The sequence below is a fragment of the Papaver somniferum genome, chromosome 9 (genome assembly GCF_003573695.1).
Source record: "Papaver somniferum cultivar HN1 chromosome 9, ASM357369v1, whole genome shotgun sequence".
In the NCBI taxonomy this organism is placed as follows: Eukaryota; Viridiplantae; Streptophyta; class Magnoliopsida; order Ranunculales; family Papaveraceae; genus Papaver; species Papaver somniferum.
In genome coordinates, this window is record NC_039366.1 from 31,381,546 (window position 1) to 31,406,828 (window position 25,283).

The window sequence follows — 25,283 nt, forward strand, 5'->3', positions numbered from 1 at the left end:
TGTGGTTGTTGTTGTTGTTAATATTACACTATTTGGGTAGCTGGTCCTTGGCCATTTTGACTGCACAATCTGTAAACGCGGGATATACTGTTACTTTGCACTTATTGTGGGTAAAAACAACAACAGACTCGTGACTTGTGAACGTAAGTTTGTATGTAGGAGAAATTATTATGTACACTGATGAAAGGTGATAGATGTGCTGTTCTGGTTGCTCCTCCACTACTTGTTTGTGAAGTTTTGGTTAAGCTAGTTACGTTTTGTGGTGTTTATCCATAAATGACCAAATTTAGTTTGTAAATGTACATCTAAATCCCTAACCACACACGCACACGCACATGTAGACCTTTACAACCTTGAATTAACATATGGAATTGGATCATTCAGTATGCTATCGTTCTTTGTGTAACATGACCACTTGGTCGTCAATAGATTTATAATCCTTTTTTTTAGCTGGAAAGTGAATGGTAGTTTTTGTTACGTTTTATGTTGTCTAAATGATTTATCGGTTTAGTTGACAAGAAAATGATAAAGAGACTGGTCCACTGTCTTCAGAAGACCCTATGCCGTATATGTTGAACTTATTACTTCCCCAACTTTTTCCTGGCATGCCCATTTGCCGTCAGCTTTACTAACGGCTCTCTTGATTTGCAGGACAAAGCGCATGTCCGTAGAAGTTGGTCCCAGCAGTTTTGCATCACAAGAAGAGGAAAGCCAAATCAACTGAACCAGAAGCATATTAAGAGGTATGTCTATCATGGTAAATTAAATTCAAAGTTGCTTGATCGGTTTGCTGAGCGACGAAAAACTGAATCATATAAAAAGATAAACAGAATTGACTTGGAAATAAAATAAAGACCTAGAAAGAGAGGAGGGAACTCGAAACTAATCAAATTCCAGGGTTATTTACTTATTTTTCGTCTCTTTTAAGCCTTCTTCCTCTTCTCCAAGAAGAAGAATACAAACAAAGTAACCACGGAGAAAGCAGAGAAGACGCCAGCACAAATGTCGATTGAAGCATGTCTTCCAGTAATGGCTTGAATTGTGAACAAGTTAGTGGTGTGTTTAGCGTCTGTGCTTTGACCGAAGGCAACTTCATGATCATCGGAACTGAAGGCATATGCTCTCACGAAATATGTAGCCGAAGGAATGTTTCTTTCGATTGTCCATGTGAAGTTCTCTTCAGCAGCAGTGTAGGGCTTTGCAACAATGAGGAATTGGCAAGTTTTGTCTTTTAGAAGCTCCTCCCTCCTCTGTGTTTCTCCAAGCACGTTGCTTTTGGCTGATCGGAGCAAAACATAGCTGCACCTTGACCTTCTTAAATTCAGCATCTGTTCCAGTAGGTGAACTCTGGTTCTGTCCCCACGACACTGTAATCGCATCAACTCCAGCTTTCATCACTGCAAGTATAAGAGAACTATTGAGCTCAGGGATAATTTTAATGTGTTTGTAACAAAAACCTTTTCATTTTTTCGTTTTTGCTAGACTAACAACTAGAACCTCAAGGAGAACTGGGTGTTCACCCCTATATTCTTGTAACGTGAGATTTTGGCTGCGTAATAGGTTACCCCCACGTCGAATACCCTCAAGGCTTGTGGGCTTGTCAGGTAAAGTTGGGATACCAAAATTGTCAAGAAAAGTATAACACAAGATACAGTAGAGCAAAGCTGAGACCTTGATTTGTTGGTGAAACTCCAACTGTAAGAACGTTCTTAAGGTCAGAGAAGTGTCTCTTCTTTTGTGCTCCATAACAAGTGCCAAAAAAGCAAAGAAGAACAAAGGAAAATACCAAGATTCGAGAAGAGGAAACCATATTTCCTTAGCTTGAGTTGCTGAAAGATTTAGTTGATTAGCTGCTGAGAATGAAAAGTGAATCAAGTTCGGATTTGTATTTATAGTTTTCAAGTGGCAAAGCCAAATGACAGCTCCCTTCACATAGAGATTCAGATTGAAAGAACTTAAAAGATTCATGAACCTTTAGAATGTATGTAGGTCCTGGGTTACATGTTTGACTTCAATTCTATATTCATACATTTGTTGTGTAAAGAGCCTGTTGGTGGCTGATCCACCGACTTGGTCAAGGGATAAAGTTCATTTTATCCCACCAACAAGATAAACACCAAGCTAGAGTATGCTTAACCGTTAAGAATTGAATGTAATATTGACACATTTTCTGGTTGCGTGTCACCCTTGTGTTTCACCGACTTGTATTGTTCTCGGCTATAAATAGCCATTGTCCCACTTTGTAATATGTACATTTTTAAGAAATGTGAAAAACAGAGAAAGTAATAGAAAGTCGTGGCTATTCGTTTTCTTTGTGTACTAAACTAATAGCACTAGTAGTTTCTTTATATCAAGTATACAGCACCACCGGTACCTTCGGGGCTTTGACATATTAATATTCAATACGTTATCAGCACGAATTGCTCGATAACTACGATAGACTCCTTAGGCCGTTGGTGGAGAGAAAATCATGAGTAGAGGAGATACAACGATGCCGACGATAACGACCGGAAGAGAATATCATTTTTCTTCCCTCTTCTAGTTTTTATTAATTTTTGGTTTTTCAGCTTTGTATTAAGCTAGTACTAATCATTTATATCTTCTCTGCTATCAACAGGGTGTTAGTTTCTGTACCGGTTTATGATTACTAAATCATACCTGTGAGAAGAAGACATTAATATACTTACCCTTTCTAAAGGCGGGTGCTCATAATTTTAGTAAGTATATTTATTTTTGTTCACAAAGGTAAAGGATTGTGATTCCGAAAAGTTGATAATTTTTTTTGATTATCATTTTATTATGGTACTAATAATTTTAATATCGATAAAGCGAGAAATTATCGCATCCTTGAAGGATAGCGTAAATCTGATTTTCCCAGCTTTGATAATCTTCAGAAATTTTGAAATAATTCCACCAGAAGCTGGAATATCGTGTGGCATGGTATGGATACAAAAGGCGCGCTCCGCTAGCAGGTCGGTTCCAGAAGTGACCCATTACAAAAGTGCTAGCTGGTTTGTATCGTTGGTCCATGAAGTGACCTGTCACCGATATTTCATGTAATTTTTCCATAATAAGTGTGTCCATTTGCACACTTGTAAATAAATATTTCGTCGACCTTGAGGGTGACGAAGTTGGAGATTTGTTTTCATTATATTAGTATCATATGTGTTTTGAAGTTTATCTTTTGTTTTAAGTTTTGTTTATTTTTCTTTGCTTATTTTTGTAAGTAATGGATTAAAGAAGCAATCCATTAAATGTTGTCGACTCCAGAAATAGTCCAACATTTTTTTTTGTGCCTTCCTGTAATAGTCCAAAATTTATGGGTTCCAGCAGTAATCCATAAAATAGACTCCAGAACTGGTCTATCGAAATAGTTGGATTTTAGGAATAGCCATAAAATTTTGGGTTCCCGAAGTAGCCCATGGTTACTAAATGTTTTTGTTAATGGCTCTACTATGTTTCTCTCATCTATTTATATCAAAGGATATGGATTCCAGAAATAATCTATTCAGTAAAGATATGGACGATGAAGATATTTGTCTCAAATTTAGAAGAAACAACACATATTTTTCGAACCAATTTTATAACCTTGTAGAGGTTTTGTGAGATGTAAAATATCATTTCAGGTTCGAATAGTATGATAGACGTCTGCAGAAGGCGTATATCATTTTATTCGGTGATGTAGTATTTGCCTTATATTCTATCAGGTTCCAGAAGAATCTGTTGAGTTTTAGAATATTTTGTATTACCACCTTGAAACGATAGATGGGAATTTTTATGGAGTATTTTGTTACTTCATTTTTTTTGTGTGCCAGAAGCACGTTGTAAAGAAGCGTAAGGCTCTCTATTATGGGGTGTGCCATAGGAGAATTCGAACAGTCGAATTCCACGTTGTCATTCGCCAGAAGTTTAATGACCCTTGGATTATTCATGCTCGGGCATGTTTGGTTTGGACACCCAAGTTCTATCAAAATGAGTAGAACGATACGAAATGCTCATAGACATCCTTTAAAGAACCCGAAGCTTCTATCATATGAGGATGTAAATTGTGTTGTTTGTTCCCTGAGACAATTAGTTGTTAAATTGCATTAACATTAACATTATGGTAACCCGTTGCTGAATCACCAACATTAATTCCTAGAAAGGATTCAAGGTGGCAATTGCAGGACTTATTCACCCTGCAATATGAACAATTATTTCAATACTTTACTGTTGATAGATGCATCTACTAGATGGTTTCTTGTCATATTAACACGTAATGTTAGATTTTGCCAAACTGTTTGTGCAAATCTCGTGGTTGCGCATCCATTTTTGGACTTTCAAATTAAGTCCATTTATTTTGGTGGTAAGTTTATGGGCTTTTGATGCTTTGCCTTCAGTTGGTGTTATATCGAGCGTATAGTTAGCACATGTGCGCACTCGACATGGACTAGTTGAGTTCTTTGTTTAAGCATCTTTATTTTATTGCTCGACCAACTATTTACCATCAATTATGTCTTGCGAAGCAACCTTACAATTTACGTGTTTGGTCGATGACGTCACCTATCTATATATGTTGGTTTCGATTCATAAGACATTTAAAACCCTGAGATGGTAATGTCTTATTGCAGATGAGGCTGTATTCCCGCCGTTAGGGGGAGGAAGTAAGCCGTTACAAGGAACGACGTGAATGTCTCATCTTTTATCGAGCCTGCAGTTATTTTTGGGATACCTATTGTGTGGTTTAATTAGTTTCGATAAACTATCATGAGTAGTATTATCTTTGAAAATCAGATAAAATTATGGAACCTGAAGTTTCCAGAAATGAGATAGTAACATTTCTGCCATGATCAGGAAGATTAAGATACCACCAGAAGTTGGCAGGACAACCCGTCACCAGAAGTTGGCGTGACCAAGGTTGATAACCTTTAAGGTTCTTCCACTTTAGTAAGGGGGAGAAAAGTCACCACAAGAGGATGGTGCAAATTTTGTTGATAACCTAAAAAGTTTCTCCATCCTTAACCAGGGGGAGAAAGACTGCCGCCTGAAGATGGCATGTATTATGTCGACAAAATTTAAAGGGGTTTTCCCTTGAAGTCATGGAGATGACAGGCACCACATAAAGGTTGCAGTAAGCAATGTCGACATTTAAATAGGTTATCTGATTAAGTTTTATCCTGATCAATGAAAGTTTGGCTGCCACTAGAATTGGCGTGAGACATCTCATTTGTTTTTCCACACTAAGATATTGGATGTAATTGAGGTGTTGGAGATCACTCATGATTAAAATAAATAACTGCAGTGGCTCTGGGAAAATATTTTTTGTCACTTGCTTGAGGATGCAGACATGAGAAGTTGTCACAGCAGGTTAAATCATGCATCTCGCAATGGCCAAATCGTGTGTTAAAACACGCTTGAGGCCTGAATAACTGCCTCATATATGCCTCTTAAAACAGAGTCCAATCACTTTTCTAATATATAGTGCTCTTGAAGAGAGACTACAGATAGTGCTCGTGGAGACTATCGGAATATGATCCACACTCTTTAAGTATATACCTCATTAAAGATAAGGAGATGATAATTCCCCTGAAGTGGTGCAGGTACCAGTCTGTGAAACTTTTGTTGAGTATGCATGCATTAGAGAAATGTGTGGGATCTATATAGTTGTCGATTATCTATTTACAATGGTGGTTATGTACCCCTATGCAGAGGAACATCGACATCGTGATTGGTAGGCATATAATCCGTTCCCCTCAAAATAAGGTAGAGGATGGAATCTTTCCAAAAAGCGCAAAAGATCGGATCCGACTCACACTGTAAAAGCGTGAGGCATGAATGTTACAGGTTGGTGTTTGATGTAAAGCGCAGAGAGAGTAATATGATCGTCTTAAGTACGATTTAAGGGTTTTCCTGCTAAACCCCAGGATTTGTTCTGAAAAACTAAAATGTTCTCCTACAATTGATGCACTTTAGCGTGGTAGTCCCTGAAGGACTCAGATTGCATCTTGTTATTGGTGATTATATTTGAATCCATGAAGGATTCGAGTTTCTGACTCACACAGCCACCTAACTTTGTGAACTATGTCAGACTTGAAATAAATCATTATCACCATATAGGAGAAATTCGTGAGCAATCCTTGTATGTGTTTTATGTTCTTGGTATAAGTTTAAAATCCGAATGGATTGATGATATCATTTTTGGATTCTTAAATATCCCTTAGTAGCGCTAAAATCCACGCTTGAACTAAAATATGAGATCTCATTGAAAGTGAAACGTTTGCTCGACCTGAAGATCGAGATCATGCTAGCATAACCTATCTGTATAAACTGGAGTATCGAATTTTGATACTCATGATACTTGTTGTGCTACTGAATTAGCACCATTCTTATGGGATCCCATTGAGTAGAACATGATCGATATGTTTGTTACGTACGTAGATATGTTACTTTATGGTCCTGAAGAACCATGTAATAATGTAATGCATGCATTATCTTGTTGTTCTAACTTGTGTTTTGCAGGTTGCACTTCTAAAGGCTAAAAATTGATTTTACGGTAAATATGAGTTTACAAGAAGCCTTTTATTATTATGCCTGAAGTTAAACCAGCAAGCTGAAATTTGGTGTGCAATAGATGGAGGATCTAAATGCGAGGTGTACATTGATAGTGGTATACCCGGCGCAAAACCTGCAGTCTATCCTCCATAACTGCAAATGGTAAAGTAGTTTCCTGAATGTTGTATAATATTTGCACCACCAACCGTTTTAAGAAATCATGCTTCAGGGGGAGTAAACTCGTAGAATCATAGACTGGACTTAGGCGCATTGTACTCTTTTTCCTTCACTAAGGTTTTGTCCCAATGAGTTTTCCTTGTCAAGGTTTTAACGAGGCAGCATATGCGTGTCCAGCACCATTATTGGGTGATGCCCGTTGTACTCTTTTCCTTTGATATGGTTTTTTCCCACGTGGTTTTCCAGACGAGGTTTTTAACGAGGCAACTCATCGACATCGGCATTATTATGAATTATAGGCGCTCAGGTTTTGTCCCAAGTGATTTTCCTGACGCATGCGTTCAGGTTTTGTCCCAAGAGGTTTTCCTAACGCAAATTTAATGGAGGAAGTATTTCTGAATGCTAAGGTTTTTCCCAAGTGGTTTTTCTGGCGCAGTTTTGTCAAAGATAATTTTCGTGGCGGCGACCACCCTCATTTTAATCCTAAGTTTTGTCCTTAATGGTTTTCCAAACGCTGTTTCAACAACGTGAGAAATTTTGTTAAGACCATCGTCACTTCAAAGCTACCAATTATTTTTGGAGAGACGGTCATCGAAAAAAGAAGGTTATTTTAAGTTGAAGTTTACGAAACGGTGAATCATCCAAAAAAGAGTGTTGTGTAAAGAGCCTATTGGTGGCTGATCCACCGACTTGGTCAAGGGATAAAATTCATTTTATCCCACCAACAAAGTAAACACTAAGCTAGAGTATGCTTAACCGTTAAGAATTGAATGTAATATTGACACATTTTCTGGTTGCGTGTCACCCTTGTGTTTCACCGACTTGTATTGTTCTCGGCTATAAATAGCCATTGTCCCACTTTGTAACATGTACATTTTTAAGAAATGTGAAAAACAGAGAAAGTAATAGTAAGTCGTGGCTAGCTTTTCCTTCATTTTCTTGTGTACTAAACTAATAGCACTAGTAGTTTCTTTATATCAAGTATACAGCACCACCGGTACCTTCGAGGCTTTGACATATTAATATTCAGTAACATTTTCATTCTCTTTTCTTAACTCTCTGTTTTTTTTGTCCCCCAAGGCTTAGCAAAGAACAAACGTATCACCAAACAAAGCATAACCCAAAGGAAATGATTGTGCCAAGAGCCCAAGAGCCAAAAAACAGTATCAACAAAACTTGATGCTATGCGACTTTTTCTTCATTTTGTTTTTTTGTATGTTTTATTTGGTTTGGCATCCTATATGCTGATGGGGTGCCAATTTGCTTGGGGGTGTACTAACCCAAAGGCAAATGGTTGTTTTGTCTTATATATAAAGTGGTACACCTCCAAATAATTTGGTACCCCTATTAGCAACCTTGTATATTGGTGGTACACTTGTGAAATGGGTTTTTGATGCACTTGAAAAGGTTTTTTGATGCGCATAATTCTGAGCAATAAAATGCAATAAGGTTGCATATTTCATGAGAAGACAATAAGAAACATTATTAAAGACTACTATTGATTGAACTTGAAGACAAAGGACTAATAACTGTCTATGGTAACTGAACCGGAAACTTCCCAACTATACCAGAAATCGTTTAGAATGCAAAGATTCATCCAGGAATGTTTGGAATCCTTTGTTGATTTGCTGGATCAGAAATTCTCAATTGAATCTAGCTGAAATTGTTTTCTTGGCTTTATTGTGTAAAAAATGATTTCAGATTTCTTTGATAAGTCCTCTTGCAGTCGGCCACATACATATTCGGTATCTTCTATAGTTATAAAAGTATATTCCGCTGGCACATTTTCAATTGGGTCATTCCCCTTCCCACCAATTGGGTTGTGCTACTTTCCTAAGTGCCAGGGCCCAGGGTAGTGTTGAATGAAGAACTGATCAGGGGACCAAATGACATAACTATTAGACTGTTGGCCAAAAGAAACTGAAACATTCTTCATTTCTCAACTCAACTCAACTCATAGCATCGTATATCTCAGCCATAATCTGAAACATAGGACTACTTACCTTAAAATTCTTCATTCACCACACACCAGACCAGATTATTTACATAGGAAGCACAATACAAGCAGTAATCTCATAGACCATAGGAATGGAAAACATAAACTAAACCACGAACAGCTATGAGGAGTCTTCGAACAGATTAACAAGCTAGTGGAACTGGTTCAACATGTGGATCAGACTGAACCTTTAGAGAGTCGAGGACAATCCTAGTAGCTTCAATTACTACTGGACTATCAACATAATGTTGTCTGCAGACTGGCTTGTAGACGTCCGATCCAGCAACAAGTTCTGTCTGAGTATCCTCTGTCTTCCTTAAGGTAAAGAAAGCTCGTTTTCCACAGAGCTCACATCGAGCTGTTAGTTTAGTTACAGTGTCGGCCAGTGGTACAATATCAAGAACAGAACCAAATCTCCTTCTGCCACAAGCATTGGAATTCAATCAATAATAGGGTTACAGAAGCATAAGTTTAAATCAGGGATTGACGTTTCAGACTACATAGAAACTGAAACACATAAGCAACAAATACATTCTTTATTTCAATTCAAGACTTGCTTTCTTTGGATGATATTTACAGTCTGTTTGGGCAATTAGAACCATTTCTATTTCTTAAAATTCCCCATGAATCAATTCTTTTACTCCAGACTGCTGGTTTTGAGGATTTCAGTTTTCTAACCAATAATTACTCATGCACATGAATTGAAATGATATTAACAAATACCTCAAGTAATCCCCATCAAGTCCTGCAACAATTATGGTCTTCCCATCATGATCAGCTGCCTTAGAGCAGAAATCATAAAGGTCGTCAAAGAATTGAGCTTCGTCAATCCCTATAACATCCAGCTGAAACCACATACCAGTAGTCAGATTTTAGGGAAGTAAAGTCACACAGACATGAATATAAGAATCTTCTTGCCCAAATTCAAGCAATACTCAGTAAAACAACTGAAGTGCAAACTACATGTTTCAGCACAATAAAACCGTTCTGGGGAAAATAGACCACTTATGACAGATTTACAGCCCATATTACCCTTACTAATCTTTCTAGGTGGCAAATCTACAGTAGTTAAAGACGCAAACAGGAGATACTAATAACTCCAACATACACAGTTGTGAGGTGCACAAAAGAGTGAGCAATCTTTTCAGGGCAACATTCTCAATTATAACGTATTAGTCTATCCGCTACTACAATCTCTCATATATACACCTGAATTTGACTTGTTTGAGCATACCAAATTTTAGTTACCAGTCAACCCACAATATAAAAAGTTCAACCCTTCTAATATTTCAATATACCTTTTCATAAGCATCATCTCCAAGCTTTGCTTTGAATGATGACAAATTTGGCATAGCCCAGCATGGTAATTTTTTCCCATCATGTGTCACAATTGAGTCCAACCCATACCTCGTATCCTTGCTCGATTTGACAACCGCCACGTTCCTGAATTGAACAAATTTATAACAGAATCAGAATACGATTACATAGGCAGCGAGACTCCATAACCTAATACACAACAATCTCAATGTTAAGATCTCATGTTTTCCTAAATTGGCAAATACACAAACATATAGAGAGCCATAGCAAAAACAACAATTAGGTTTAGGGAAAATACACGGAGAACTGCAATTTTATACAAATTAACCATCAGATCTAAATTCTAACAACATCAAAACCCCTCAAATCAACAATTCAAGCAGATCTGTGAGAAAAAAAAACAAACCTTCCGATATCTTTCTCAGACAACATCCTTCTAAGGAGGGCAGTGGTTTTCCCAGCAAACATAGGGCCAATAATAACATGAACTTCACCAGAAGATAATTTAGAACCGTCCATTGTAAAATAGGGGAAGAAATTGAAAAGGGTTTTCTTCTTAGAGGAAGAAATTCAGGGGTTTGAAGGGAAGAAAGAGATCTGATGGGAAAAAGGGTTTGAGAAGGAGACTGGGTAGAGAATTGTGAGGGAAGATTTGTGAGGAAAATGGAATTCAATGTGGGAATAAATAACATTTTTGAGAGGGAAACGTGCTTGGTACTGAACAATTTCGGAAAATTTTAAGTTTTGACTATTGAAAATTTAGAAATTTTTGGAGGGATTTTTCAGATTTTGAAATTAGAATTTTTGTTTTGGAGGGAAGATTAGGTGAAGTCGAAAATGTGTGTCCACAACTGTCAACGGGATGCATTTACAGCATCCGACTCAGTTGAACTGATTTTGACCGATTAACACATTTGTGCATCTGATCTGACACATTACGTGCCAGCCCTTTTATTTTTTCGTTTTTGTCAGATCTAACTCGCCACCTATTCAGACCCGTTAGGGAATAACAAATCACCGACTTGCATATTTCAGTATCAGATGAGCTAGCTAGGTTTGACTCAAAAAATAAACTCGTTCAGTCTGATTTGGATGGGTTCAGTCAAATGAGTTAGATCCTAAAAGGAAAACATGACCATAAATCACTCTCTAGTAGTACAAGTCACTGAGTGATGACTTGATTTGGAAACTCGCTAGCACCAATTTTTTTTATAAACCCGTGATTGGGGATATTGAAACTAATTAGAGGATACAGAAAAAGGACAAAAACGAGATCCAAATCTCCAGACAGGGTCACCCCTTATCTAAGTATTTTAAGTAATTCCTAATCTACCCCTTGCTAATCAGGTTTAGTGATTAATAATAATTACTAAAATCATAAGATTATTTGATAAATGATTAGTGTGTATTATTATTATTTGTGTTTGGGTGAGTGAGGTGAGTAGAAGGAGGGAAAGAAAATTTGAGAGGGAAATTCTTTTGGTGAAAATGGAGGATGATTGTGAAGAGAGAATTGCTGCCGAATCTTTGGCTCAATTACAACAAGGAGCATATCTTGAATCTTCATCCAATGCCAACAACTCACAATTGCAAGTTTTTGTGGAACCAACACCTTTGAATCATGATTTTTATGAGCATGAAGTGTTTCGTGAAGAACCAACCCAAGAGAGTAAACTAGTTCAACATATAAGCACCCCCAATACTCAGGTAAAGCTGCGAATAGGTTGAAAAATTGATTTTTTTTCTTTGAATCCACCATTTTTGCTGCTGAAAAAGCTCGGTACCGGCATGGTCGCGGTATGAATACAATGCCGGAACCTCCAATACCGGCGTAGAATTCATACTACTTCCATGCCGGAAGCTCGATATCCCCCATTTTGAAACTAAAACCGGCATAGTACGCAACCAAAAAACAATGGCGGTACAAAAGTTACTTTTTACCTACCACGGAATATTCTACGAAATATTCTATCGGCATGGTTAAATTCTAAGGTTACCATGCCGGTACTGTATGAAAAACATACAGGAAGTAGTGTCTTCCAAAGCCAAATACCGGCATAGTGATTTAATAAACTACCAGAACGGAACTGAGTACCGGCGTAAAACCATAAATAACGAGCATGCCGGCACTGTCGTCGGCATTTTTAAATTTTAACGTTACCATGTCGGTACCTAGCTACAAAAAAAAAACATACATGAAGGATTGTTTTCCAAAGCTAAAAACCGGCATGGTATATTATATATTGGTTAGCCGGAACCATGTACCGACGTAGTCACTTAGATTACAAGCATGCAGGCACTTGTGTTTCCGACGCTGTTTTCAGATAAAATGTTATGCCGGAAGCATATCAAAATTGTCTTCAGTTTCGGTGCAGTTCGACTATGCCGGGACTGTGATCGAGCATGCCGGAAGTGGTTACAGGCATAGTATTTGATTTTCTTTTTTGGACCTAATTTATTTTCTTTTAGTTCAATCCTTGGTTGTGACATATATTGATCCAACAAATGCAAAACCGCTCGGTCGGGATACGTCGGAATACTATAAAATGCCTCTGGTATGTTATCAAAGAATTCTTTTCACCTACTATCTTGAATATTGCTTGTAATGAACCTTATAATCTCCCATTGTTGTCCTTATGTAGGGAATAAAAGATCCAAGGGAAGCAATAGCTTGGGCTAAAAATACGGCTCTTAAGAACATGTGTGTGTTAGTGAGGAATACCCAAGGTTCAAAACGCCGTTTTGAGATGGTTTGCCAGAGAAGTGGGCAATATAAGGCGAAGAATATCCACAAGAGAAAGGATTATGTATATCCAAAGAAGACTAACAGGGTATACAAGACTCATACGAGGAAGGATAATTGCCCCTTTAAGCTTGTATTCCAATTAAATGACAAGAACAAAGAATGGGATTGTGCGGTTTGGTTCGGCCGTCATAACCACCGGGATCCGAAAGATTTTGTTGGTCACTCCCTAGTTGTGAAGCTAAAACCTCATGAATCGGAGGATGTAAAGAGATTGACCAAAGCATTTATCAAACCGAGACAAATTCTCAGAGGCTTCAAGGAAAAGGATGAGATGAACGTGTCTTCTCTAAGTACAATTTATAACGCACAAGAAAGTATTAGAAGGGTGGAATGGGAAGGGAGGAGTGTTATGCAAGAATTTGAGAAGATAGTTTGGGATCACAACTACACGCGTATCATTAAAAGAGGGCCGGACGAAAAGCCTCTTCAAATATTCATTTCGCATCATATGCTTTCACAATTGGCTCATACATTTTGTGGTGTTCTTATAATGGATTGCACCTACAAGACAAACAAATACAATATGTCGTTGTTCAACATCGTGCGGGACACGTCGGACAAGGTAACATTCACATTGGCTTGGTGTTTAATGGAAAACGAGAGGGACTATAATTATCATTGGGAATTACGTCAATTGAAAAGATTTTTCCGAGAAAATCAACTTCCGAGGGTCATCATAACTGATCAAGATGACGCATTAATGAATGCAATATCCGACGTCTTCCCGGATGCACAAAATTTCCTATGTACATACCATATACGTAATAATGTGATAAAAACCTGTCATGCCTTGTTCGAACCCACAAAGGCGGATATTAAGAAAAGAATGATTGTTCAACCAGAGGAAGATATTCGCAAGAACAAACTATCACCCGAAGAAGAAGAAGATGAGAGAGGCAAGATGAAAGAGCGAGTGGACAAAGAACATGAGGAAAATCATAAAAAGTGGTTGGAATTTCTAAGAGATTGGGAGAAAGTTTATTGGTATCTTACCGAGGATATGTATGAAAAGAGATTGGACAAGTTTATTGCCGATCGGATCGAAGTTTATCCGACTGCCGTCTGGTATTGTCGGACTCAATGGTTGGATAAGTTCAAGGAAAAATTTGTGCGTGCATGGACAAACCGGTGTAGACACTACGGGAATGAAGCAACTAGTATAGCGGAGTCCGCTCATGGGAGATTTAAAGATCTCATTCGGTCCGGCCAAGGAAACGTGGTTACGGTCACTGAGGTAATGAAACAATACTTTAAGAGTGATATCGATAGGATCAAGAAGGCTTTTGAGAAAAGCTCAATGGAAAAGATGACTCAATTTCTTCAATATGGTAAATTGCTCCAAGGAATAGAGTTCGATCAACGTCTCTCATTGGGAAATAAAACATATGATGAGACAAATAATATGAGAGACAAACTACGGCAAACCGGGTGATGTGTATATTTGTCCCGACATGTCTTCGTTGGGGCTTCCGTGTCGTCATATGCTTGTGAAGTATGAAGAAGTGATACCTATTGAGGTTATCGATCCGTTTTGGAAGAAACTATCTTTCGACCTTACTCCTACGGAAGATCCCGGACAATCATCTTGGGATACGAACGAAGCAAAAGAATTCTACGAAGCTTACTCACGTGGAAACTCGGTTAGCCAACAAGTCTTTTTGTGCCAACTAAGGCTAATTACACGCCCATTGACAACTCAAAGTGAAGACCCAACAAAGGAAGATCCTCCCGGTAGACCACAAACCAAAACGGCAAGGAGAAAACAAAGGAAAAAATTGATAGAAAGTAAGAAACGATATCTAACCGGATGTGAGATTTCGGAAGCAAGGTTCACGGAAGCGCCGGTTCTAAACAAAAGGATAGGCCAAGGAAGGATCCGCTATCAAGTCAACAACAAACAACGAATTTCGTATCCACACCAAAATCTGATGGATCGGAGGTTCCAAATAAAAGGGGTAGGCCGCAAAAAGTACCAACATCAAGCTACCAAGAACAACAAGGTGAGCATTCCGTATCCACACCCATAGTCGATGTAGCGGAGGTTCCAAAGAAAAGGGGTAGGCCGCCAAAGGTACCAATATTGAGCTACCAAGAACAACAAGGTGAGCATTCCGAAGCCACACACATAGTCGATGTAGCAGAGATTCCAAAGAAAAGGGGTAGGCCGCCAAAGGTACCAACATTGAGCTACCAAGAACAACAAGGTGATGAGGTGGCGGTGCCAAACAAAAAGGAAAGGCTGAATAAGGAACCTACATCAAGTCAATAACATGAAGGTGAAAACTCTGAAGCCCCACCTAAAATAAGTGATAGAAAATGTAAGCGACCCATATCTAGTCAACAAAAATACCTTGGTGAAAACTCCGTAGGCACGACCAAAGTTAATGTAGTTTCGGTTCCAAGGCGAAGGGGTAGGCCAAGGAAGTACAGACTCCCAACACATACTGAAGACACTGGAAATGTAGAGATTGCAGAGGATGGATTGGATATAATTAAGCTACAAAAGGGAAATATGAAGATGTATAAGGATCCCAAAACAGGTAGGACCATTAGAAGTTAACATACCAAGATACAGTCTTACATAGACCAACTTCCTGAGGTTATTCGCGAGTATATTGTATATACGGATGATGTCGATGGAGATGGAAATTGTGGCTATCATGCCGTGACCGAACAATTAGGAATCTTTGAGAAAGCGGTTAGTAGAGGGATGACACCATGACGATATTCTAGAATGAGGATGTCCAAACAACTTGTGAAAAAGAGGAGCTTTTATGAGCAATTGGTTGGTGAAGGCGAGGGGTTCGATAATATGTATGCTCAAGTGTTAGGGCCCGAGCATGAAATGGAGTTCCTTCCTTCTTAATATTGGATGAGAATGCCGCTTTGTGGGCATCTAGTGGCGGATACATTTAGATGTGTTGTTCATTATTTTACCCCCACCGTAGAAGTAACATTTACACCAAAGTGGCAAAAATGCGAAGGATCCCTTAAGAAGAGAAGAGTTGTTTTGGCGTTCGTGAACGATAATCATTTCGTCATTCTAAAACTCAAAGAAAATTGTCCATTGGCACCTGTTTGTGGGATGATTAAAAACAAGGATCTAGATCCCAATATATGGAAGGGATGAATGGCATTGTGTGAGGAGAATCACCAATTTTGGGATGCATTGGCCTTATCAAAGAAACCTCTCCAAGAGGAGAAGATGAAACTTCATACATGTGGAAGCGATGAGGAGTAATTTGGATATATGTGGTTCTTCATTAATACGCAACATTTTTTTTTGTTTTGGAAGTGTGATTTGTAAACATTAAATCATATTTTGATTCAATATTACAACGCCGTAAACAGGTACCGGCGTAGAACTTAACTTTTGAAATAATGCTGGTAAAGAGGTACCTTCGTAGTACTTAACTTTTGAATCAATGCAGGGAGTTTAGGAAAAATATCCAGAGAAATTGGTAAATATATCGGCTTTTAAATTAAAATACAATCAATGCCGGCACTCTGTAATTTCTTTGATTTTGAAAATTTAGAATTCTGGCATGGACTTTACGCTTTTCGACCATGTCGTCTCCCCAAGAAAAACTCTGTAATTTATTTGATCTTGGCACATTCAAACTATGTAAGGGAAGAAACGTAATTTTACACTGGTTTATCAACATAATAAACCAAATAACAACACTAGATTGTTTTAAATAACAGACTCCAAAGTTAAGAGGTTCCAAACCGAAAACAAATCAAACATAAACCAAATCAAGTAAAGATTTTAGCAAGACACACAAACAAACACATTGTTCAAGACACACAAACAAACATAAACCAACACTAGATTGTTCAAAACCAAACTAATACTATAGAAGAAACACACGATCACTCGGTCCTTGGCTTCTTGTGTGCCCTCTTCTTCCTTTCGCCCCACAAGTCTTTTGCCTCTGGATCTTCAATTTTAATCAAGCTTTTCATCGACTGTCTCCATTTCTTTCAGGGTCAACACATCTCTGTTCTTTTTCTTCTTCTTAAAGAAGTTTGACAAACTTCCTATCCGCTGACGCTGTTTTCAACATTTTTAAACATGTACTTAGTATATACACTTATATGAGTTCATAGATATAGATTAAAAGAATAGTAAGTGAACAAGAAGTACGTACCAACAACGTAAGGATCTTTTTTAGTCCAGGTACAATATTTTCAGCCTGAGTTGTGGAGGGAGGATCTGGTTGTGGAGGAACTTGTACAGTAGCCGGGCGTACAATATAAGGATGCAGGTACTTCCGATGACCTCTGAGAAATGTTGGTTCGGTCTCATAATCGTTTTCCTCCAATTCCCAACCAACCCTATCCAACACGAGTCCTCGTTCTTCCCTTTCCCTCCAATGTGCAAGAATGGGATTTGGGTTGTAAACTACCAAAGTATGGTTCTCATTTTCTTGGCATTGAGTAAAGTCATGAGAGAATTTATGATAAGATGTATCCGTAAGATCTTTCTGCTTGTACCCAAGTTGGCGCATTACACGACGAGGGTTGTGCATAACAAATCCTTTTGGATGAAATAACGGTCCGTTGTAAAATGAAACATTGTCGCGCCTTGAAAAGTGAACTCCTCTGGCATTCCTATATGGGTCAAACACAACATCTTGTATAGCCACATAGTCCAAAGACAATCTCATCTTGAATAACCGTTTCCTGTTATTGGGCTTCGGGGTAATGCCGAAGAAGTATTTCTGAGCTAGAGCATGATGTTGTTGATAATCATGCATTAACTTTAACCCTTTGTACCGCATGAACAATGTTGAGAAGTGTTCATAAGGCCACGCCTATGCTAATGAAAGATCGTTCCAATGAAACTAACAAAATTAATGACAAAGATGACAAAATAAATAGTTCATTATACCTGAATTAAAGTGAAATAACCATTAAATTGACGGGCGTTCGCTTTAGAAGCTCTATGCATTTCGGCCAAAAAATGTGCCAAGAAAGCAGTGCCCCATGAATACTCATGGAACCAATCCAAGGGATCCAAGTATTGTAGATTTTTCATATGCACCCTGTTACCATTAGCGTCTGGGAATATAACGGTTCCCAAAGTGAACAACATATAAGCAGCGACAGTTTGCTGAACTTGTTCATGATTCAATTCATTGTCCTTCATATTCCCAAACAATTGAACGAGATTGACAAATGTGATATTCTTTGTCCGGGAACGGTTTGTCTTGTACACATTTCCATAGTCGTTTCCTTGTCCCATCCAAACAACTTTTATTCAGCTCATAGATCTTGTCCCATCCTAGGTCCTTACAGTGATCTCCTTCCTTAACGGTTTTCCCAAGAACCTCTAGACCTAGTATTTTTTGGACATCTTCAGGGATAATGGTCATCTCGCCAAAAGGAAAATGCATGGTATCAGTTTCACCAAAAAACCTCTCCAAAAAGCAGTTCACCGTGACGGGATCAGTGGCCACATAATTTTCCACCGCCGGATACAACCCGGATGCTGTGACTATTGCTTGAACTTCAGGACACTCTAACTCCAAAGGCCATATATCACTTGATTGATGGCGGCTAACATGGAAGGCTTTCTTGTGGTCCTATAAAAACACACCAAACTAAATTAAATTCACTTGATCACAGATAAATAATATAATAACAAGATGAAAACATCTTACATAAGTTTGATAAATCCAACGAGCCCAAGAGTGCTTGTAATCAAATAAGAGTTGCGGGTTTATCGGTTGACCCCACTGTTTGCCATCATCGCGGTCTGGAATCATGTCATATCTTGTAGGAAGGTCGATAAGGGGTCCCTTTTCCTTTTTCTTAGGGGCTTCATCTCCGACATCAGGTTGTCCTAAGCCACCTGCTTGTGAGAATGAGCCACCTGCTCTGGCCGGTTTAGGAAATTTTTCCCACTCATCATCATCATCACTGCTGGTTGTGTCCCCCTGTAGGCTCCCGAATGACGACCTTAGCGCGATCCGGATCAAAATGACTACGTCGGGGCCGAGAAGACTTTGGTTTGGCTTCTTCAACATTTTTGCCATTTGCTTTCTTAATTTGTGCTGCTTTAGACCTACGTCCCAACATGTCAAATGAGTTATGTACATAAATTCGGCATGAAAATTAAACAAAACAACACCACAGGTAGCGCTGCCGGCGTTGTGAGTCACAAATAAACCATACCGATAATATGTGAAACATGTACCGAGACTAAACGAAAGTAGGAAATCAAAACCGACATGAAATTTAAACAAAACGATACTGCCGGTAATGTGTCGGCGTTGAATATCACATAAAATCAATGCCGGAAATATGTGAAACATGTACAGAGACTGAAGGATAGTAGGAAATCAAAACCGGCATGGATTTATGAAACATACAAATCCAACACTCAGTACCGGCATTGTATTCAATTCAATTTTTATGCCGGTTGTTTCATGCAATTAATAAAAGGGAGATACAAGACATACAATCCGGCATGGTTTTCAAATTGAATTCTACAGCGAAACAAACATGTAACTGAATTTCAATTGCAATTTCAGAATTTTCTTTTAGTGTAGTTGAAAGACTAAACAACCAAGTTTCAATTTGTGTATGGGATAAACCATAAAAATACTTATATTCAATATAGACACCATTTACCGCATCAAATGTGTTATTTCCTCCTCACCAACAGACTCCTCGGGCACTTGTGGCGCTTTTGATTTTGATTTACCACCATCATCAACAGATTCTTCTGGATTAGGTTTGGGTTTGCGATGTCCATTGTCTTTGGTATAAAAGATGAAACAAAAAGGGAGATTGAATACAAAGAGAGATTGAATAATTTCTTTTCTATAACCGTCACTTAAATAGAATTATAGAGTTTGTAACCGACGCATAAATGGTATTAAGGAATTTGTAACCGTCACATGAGTGGGATAAAGGAGTTTGTAACCGTCACATAAGTGGAATTAAGGAGTTTGTAACTGCCACATAACTAGAGTTTGTAACCGTCAGAACGCCGGCATAGAAATATGGTAAAATTAAATGCCGGAGATCTAACCAAAAGTTTAAATTGAGTTTACGGTACCGACATTGTATGTTGATCACAATCAACGCCGGCATGGCTGCCGTAATTGTCCTTTGTTATTTTATGATGCCGACATTCTGACGATCAGTATAAATTGAGTCCAAAGGTTTAAACAAGCAAAACTACCCAAACTGGACTTCATATTAATCTTACGGAAATAAACTTAAAAACATTAACCACATTAACAACGTTACACAGGAAATGAAAGATCTTAAGATAATTGCAACTAACATCATTTTTTGTAACAAGATTCAACAAACAAAGCGGCTTCGAAATGCCTAAAAGGATCTTTTCTCCACTTGGTATATGCGTCCTGAGCTTGCCACCTATTCCCTATGCATCCTGCGAGAAACTCATTGTATTTGCGACATAATTTTATGAGAGCAATTGTTTGATTCTCTACAAACTCATACCCGTAATCCATTTTGCATTTCTTGCACTTACCGTCCTCAAACCTCGACATAAAAGGACCATCCGTAACAAGACCCCAAAAAAGGTTTAAAGGGTGGTGATCTTCTGGCAAATCCGATACTTTGAAGAAATTTTTTATCTATTCGGTTTCTTCCTCAACATCCGCTTCTTTCTTCACTTGTTTTACACGTTCGTATATTTCCTTAGTTTCTTTGCGATATTTTGTTTCTATTGCTGCTTTTTCTTCTTCTCTTTTCCTTTTAAGTATCTCTTCTTCCGTTGCGGCAATTGACTTGGTGGTTTCTTCCTCCCTTCTAAGTTTTTCTTGTATAATGGCAAATGAGTTGGTGGTGGATGATGATTGATTTCCTATCAGAGTGGATAATTTGTTCTTCTTAAGTTTTTCTTTTTCCATGGCAATGATGAAATCGGTAGTTGGTGTTGGATTTTCCATTGGAAATATGTGTTGCAGCTTAGTTTTTTTTTTCTTTTTTTTTGAGGTATGAAGTGCAATGGGTTTATTCAATGCTTTAAATAGATGAGGACACAACGACTCTTTTTGCACTTTATCATGCCGACATTGTCAGTGGCCTAACATCCACGCCGGCAGTTCCCTTTACAGGTATAACGTTTGAAAAAATAGCCGTTGGACATTGAATGTTTAATGCCGGCGTTGTACGGAGGACAAACAGAATGCCGTTAGTTGTTGCCGGCATTCGGACGTATAAACATTCTATGTCGGAATGTGGTTAATTGTACACAGAAACCATAACATTTTGACACTCAATTTCGGCACAGGATTATATATAATATATATGTCGGCACATTTATGGTATTGAATTATGTTAATATAGTAAGCAGAACTATAATTTATTTCAAATGTAATCCTTGTCGCAGGAAGCATGGATGCACTTAGCACGTGCATCAAGCCTTTAAACCACTTGGTGACCCAAGTGGACGAGTTATAGTCTCGTGAGGGTTTACATTGAGATCTACCCACAAAACCTTACCAAAAACTATTTTAAAAAACTACCCAAAAAACCTAACCAAAAACCACTAATACTGTCAATCTTCTTAAGAAGAATCCGTCTCCGATTCACCCAGCTGGTGGTACTCCGTGACTTTGGTTACCATGTGGTTTACGTTTTCATCAAACATGAATGCTTCCCCCTTTTCCTGTAAGTAACGCGCTTTCACGGCTTCATGCTACAAAAACAACACACAAACTTAGTTTGTTACATAAAAATTGAAAAGAGTGGATTGTGTCGAATTAATCATAAAGATACTTACGAGTTGTTGAGGGGACAATCTATTGTGGGTAGCGTGCGAGATCCGGTGTTTGATTTTTAAATACTCAACCACCGTATCTAGGATGATGTCATGATGTTGCTCGATTTGTTGAGCAGTTCTTTTTTTTGGGTTATCATAATCGTGAGTAAATTTGTTAAAAATTTTCAACCACATGGAACCCCGCGTACTGTTATCTATAGTTGAAGGACGAGTTTCGGCGTACCATGCTTGGGTGATAGTTAAATCTTCCTCGGAGTCAAACGATGCCATTTGTTATATGTGGGAGTAGGTTTTATACTAAGGTATTTATAGATGGCTCTTCTAGGGTTTAGGGTTTCATAAGAAAACACGAGTTTTGGGAAATTGAGTCCAAGTAGTAGCTCTCTTTATATATAGAAAAACCTCAACAACTAGTTTTTTTTGAAATCAAATGTACCGGCATTGTTTCCAATATGAACTACGACGTCGGTATTGTCGACTGTTACCAATCAATGCCGGTACTAGACATTTTCTTTACAGAGACTGAGCCAAATCTATAGTTTATACCGACACCTATTTAACAACATCTAACAACGCCGACACAAACTACCGGCAGTGAGTGTAAATCTGCGACAACGCCGGTACATGTGAATCTAAAAAAAACGGCTAATTTTTTTGAAAAATAAGACCGTTGGAGCTTCATTCTGTATAAAACCCCCCATTCCTTTGGAAAAATTTACACGAAGCACCCACCAAATAAAAAAAAACCTTCTCTCAAGAAAGCAAGTCTCAAAAAATAGATCAAGAAAGCACGGTTCAAGCTTAACAAGCGATGGGAGATTCATCAACAAGCTCTATTTCCAATCCACCATCAAGCTCTAACTGCAAAGTAAGTAGATTCAACATTATCAGCTATATATGGACATTTAAAATCTTCTCTACTATGATGTATCACTAATATAATCTTCTCCTACAGAATCATCATTGCAGCTGTCAAATTTGCAAGTCACCTTCTCATCTAGCACTGGACTGTCCTTTTATTTATTCAAAGTTAGAAGTTGTGATGGGACACGCCGGTTTTGGATTGTAAAAACTGATGATGCTGAAAATGGAAGATTGTTTCTAAGGTGTTTGAATTACCCAAAGTGCGATGAGTTTCAATGGTTTGACAAAGTTGTTGCACTAGCAAAATCAAGAGAAAACCACAAGGGCCAATGCAAGCCTATTGATGGGTGTGATGGGTGTTATATGAAGGGAAAAGAATATGCTGAAAGAGAAGATGAACCAATGAAGATTTTCCTTGACACCCCCATTCCAGACGATGTCTTCGAAGATATTTGAAAAATTCTTAAAGCATCCGTAATTGTTGAAAAGGGATGGAAATAGATTATGAGATCATCTTTAACCAAAGTTACTCAATTCCATGTTTTTTAGTATGTTTTAATTTAAAGTTTCAAATCCAATGTAATAGATTACTTAGGAATGAAATAAAAGAGCATTCGGAATGGATTTATAATTAATACCGGCATTGTAGTTTTATCCAAACCAATGCCAGTTTTATGGTATAACTATCAAAGTGTAAGAAAATCAGAATTCCGGCATACATTCAATAAATATTCCGATGCCAGTTTTCTGGAAAAACTAGCAAAGTGTAAGAAAAACACAGATTTCCGGCATAGATTTAATAAATATTTCAATGCCAGTACTGTCCAAATTCTATACATGAACTTGAACCCTTTCATCCTCCCTTTCCGGTATGGTTTTAGGAAAATATTTCAATGCCGGTACCATTGGCGACATAAAACTATAATCACTTTACCACGCCGGAAACAATCCCGGCGCTGTAGAACCTAAACGTTTCAATGCCGGCACCTCTGGTGTAAAGAAAACTTGCAAAGAAAACATTACACTAGAAATCTAAACATGTTCAACATAAACCAAACAACTGGATTGTGCTTAAATGTTCTTTATCCAGGTACCATAAACCAAAAGTAAACCAAACAACTAAAGAGTTAACCATGAGGTACAAACAAAAACAAGTTCGGAATTGTTCAAGACGTAACAACCACCATCCAAATAAAGAAACACAACTAAAGAGTTAATCACTTGGTCTTTTGATTCTTTTGGGCCGGTCTCTTCCTCTTTTCCCCGAACAAAGCTTTTGCACTTGGGTCTTCAATTCTATCAAGCTTTTCCTCGACTTCCTTCATTTCTTCAAGGGATAGCACCTCTCCTTCCTCGTACTTGCAACCAATCATCTTCTTCAACTTGCCAAGCAGACGCCGCTAGTTTCATACATCCAACACATAATTAGTATATATATGCTAATATAAGATTATGTGTACATTAGACGACTAAGCAATTAACAATACTTACTAGCAATCCAACAATTTTATTAAGTTGGGCCATCGTAGGTGGTGCCTCTGTAGGAGTTGGAACGGAAGGGTTTTTCTGGGGTGGAACTTGGACGTCATCCGGGCGCGCGGCATAAGGATGTGACCATTCCAGGTAACCATACATGTAGTCGACATCAACTTTATCACCGTTTTCCGCAATCTCCCACTTACTAATATCTACCAAACGACGTGGTTCCCTATCCCTCCAATGTGTTGGTTCAGGATTTGGGTCATGCTTTACCTGCAACTTTGTGGGAGTTGAAATGCACAGAGAAAGGTCAAGAACATAACCTTGAGGAGAGTCCGTCTCAAAATGTGATAATTTCTTATATCCAAGTTGCCGCATCACACGTCGAGGATCAGCCATAACGTATCCCTTTGGGTGGAACAACGACCCATTGTAAAATGCAACGTTACCAAATCTCAAAAGTTGGTGGTTTCCTCGAGCTTCCCTATAAGGGTCGAACAAAACATCTTTGGTACTCATTGCATCCAGAGCCAATCTCATATCGATCAGTCGGTGATTGTTACCGGGCTTCGGAATATTATTGAACTCGTATCTCTTGGCTTTAGGCTCCTCGGGCTCGTCAATGTGTGTGATCTTCAAGAAGGGGCACTCCTTGAACAATGTTGGGAAGTTTTTATAAGCCCACACCTATACCAATGTGGAATGATACATATAAGAATCAATAAATTTTGTTTCTAAGTTCATGATAAGGGTACATGCGAACAATATACATAAGAACATAAGTTTAAAAACAAAATTACTTGGAATAGAGTGAAACTCCCGACAAATTGGTTTGTTTTAGCTTTAGAGGCCCTTCTCATCTCCATCATCAAATGTGCCATTACCATGGTGCCCCAAGAATAGTTATAGACCTCATCCAACGGATCCAAGTATTGAAGGTAGTTTGCACTAACCCTGTTGCCACTAGTGTCAGGGAATACGTTTGTGCCCAAGATGTATAACAGGTACGCCACGACTGTATAACGAATTTGTGCAGGCTCCCATCCATCCTTGTCTTTTCTCTCCTCCGTGTTTTCAAAGGTCTTCTTAAGCATTGTCCTACTAGCCTTAGATACATAAAACCTTTCCACAGAAGTTTTGTAGTCCCAACCAAACAACTTGTTAGTCAGAGCGTGCAACTTCGACCATTCTAGGTCCGGACACTTATCTCCTTCTGCAATTGATTTGCTGGTAACACTCAAGCCTAGAATGTTCTGAGCATCTCCAGGGATCAAGGTCATCTCACCAAACGGGAAGTGCATGGTATCAGTTTCACCGTGATACCTTTCGACGAAGCAATTGAC

General features: G+C 38.4%; 1 protein-coding gene, 1 long non-coding RNA gene and 1 pseudogene across 2 annotated transcripts; 1 reads left to right on the plus strand and 2 right to left on the minus strand.

Annotated features, from left to right (window-relative positions):
- Positions 1-764: 764 nt before the first annotated feature.
- LOC113313950 lies at positions 765-1,665 on the minus strand (annotated as a pseudogene).
- Positions 1,666-2,272: 607 nt separating this feature from the next.
- LOC113313951 lies at positions 2,273-3,291 on the plus strand. Its single transcript, XR_003342148.1, has 2 exons — positions 2,273-2,717; positions 2,895-3,291. It is a non-coding gene; the product is annotated as an uncharacterized LOC113313951 (long non-coding RNA).
- Positions 3,292-8,585: 5,294 nt separating this feature from the next.
- Positions 8,586-10,680, minus strand: LOC113308003 (thymidine kinase-like). The gene is made up of 4 exons (XM_026556474.1): positions 10,428-10,680; positions 10,003-10,147; positions 9,428-9,549; positions 8,586-9,124 (listed from the first exon to the last, which is right to left on the minus strand). Exons 1-4 carry the CDS (start codon positions 10,538-10,540, stop codon positions 8,848-8,850), a joined length of 657 nt encoding a protein of 218 aa, XP_026412259.1. The 5' UTR covers positions 10,541-10,680; the 3' UTR covers positions 8,586-8,847.
- Positions 10,681-25,283: the final 14,603 nt, after the last annotated feature.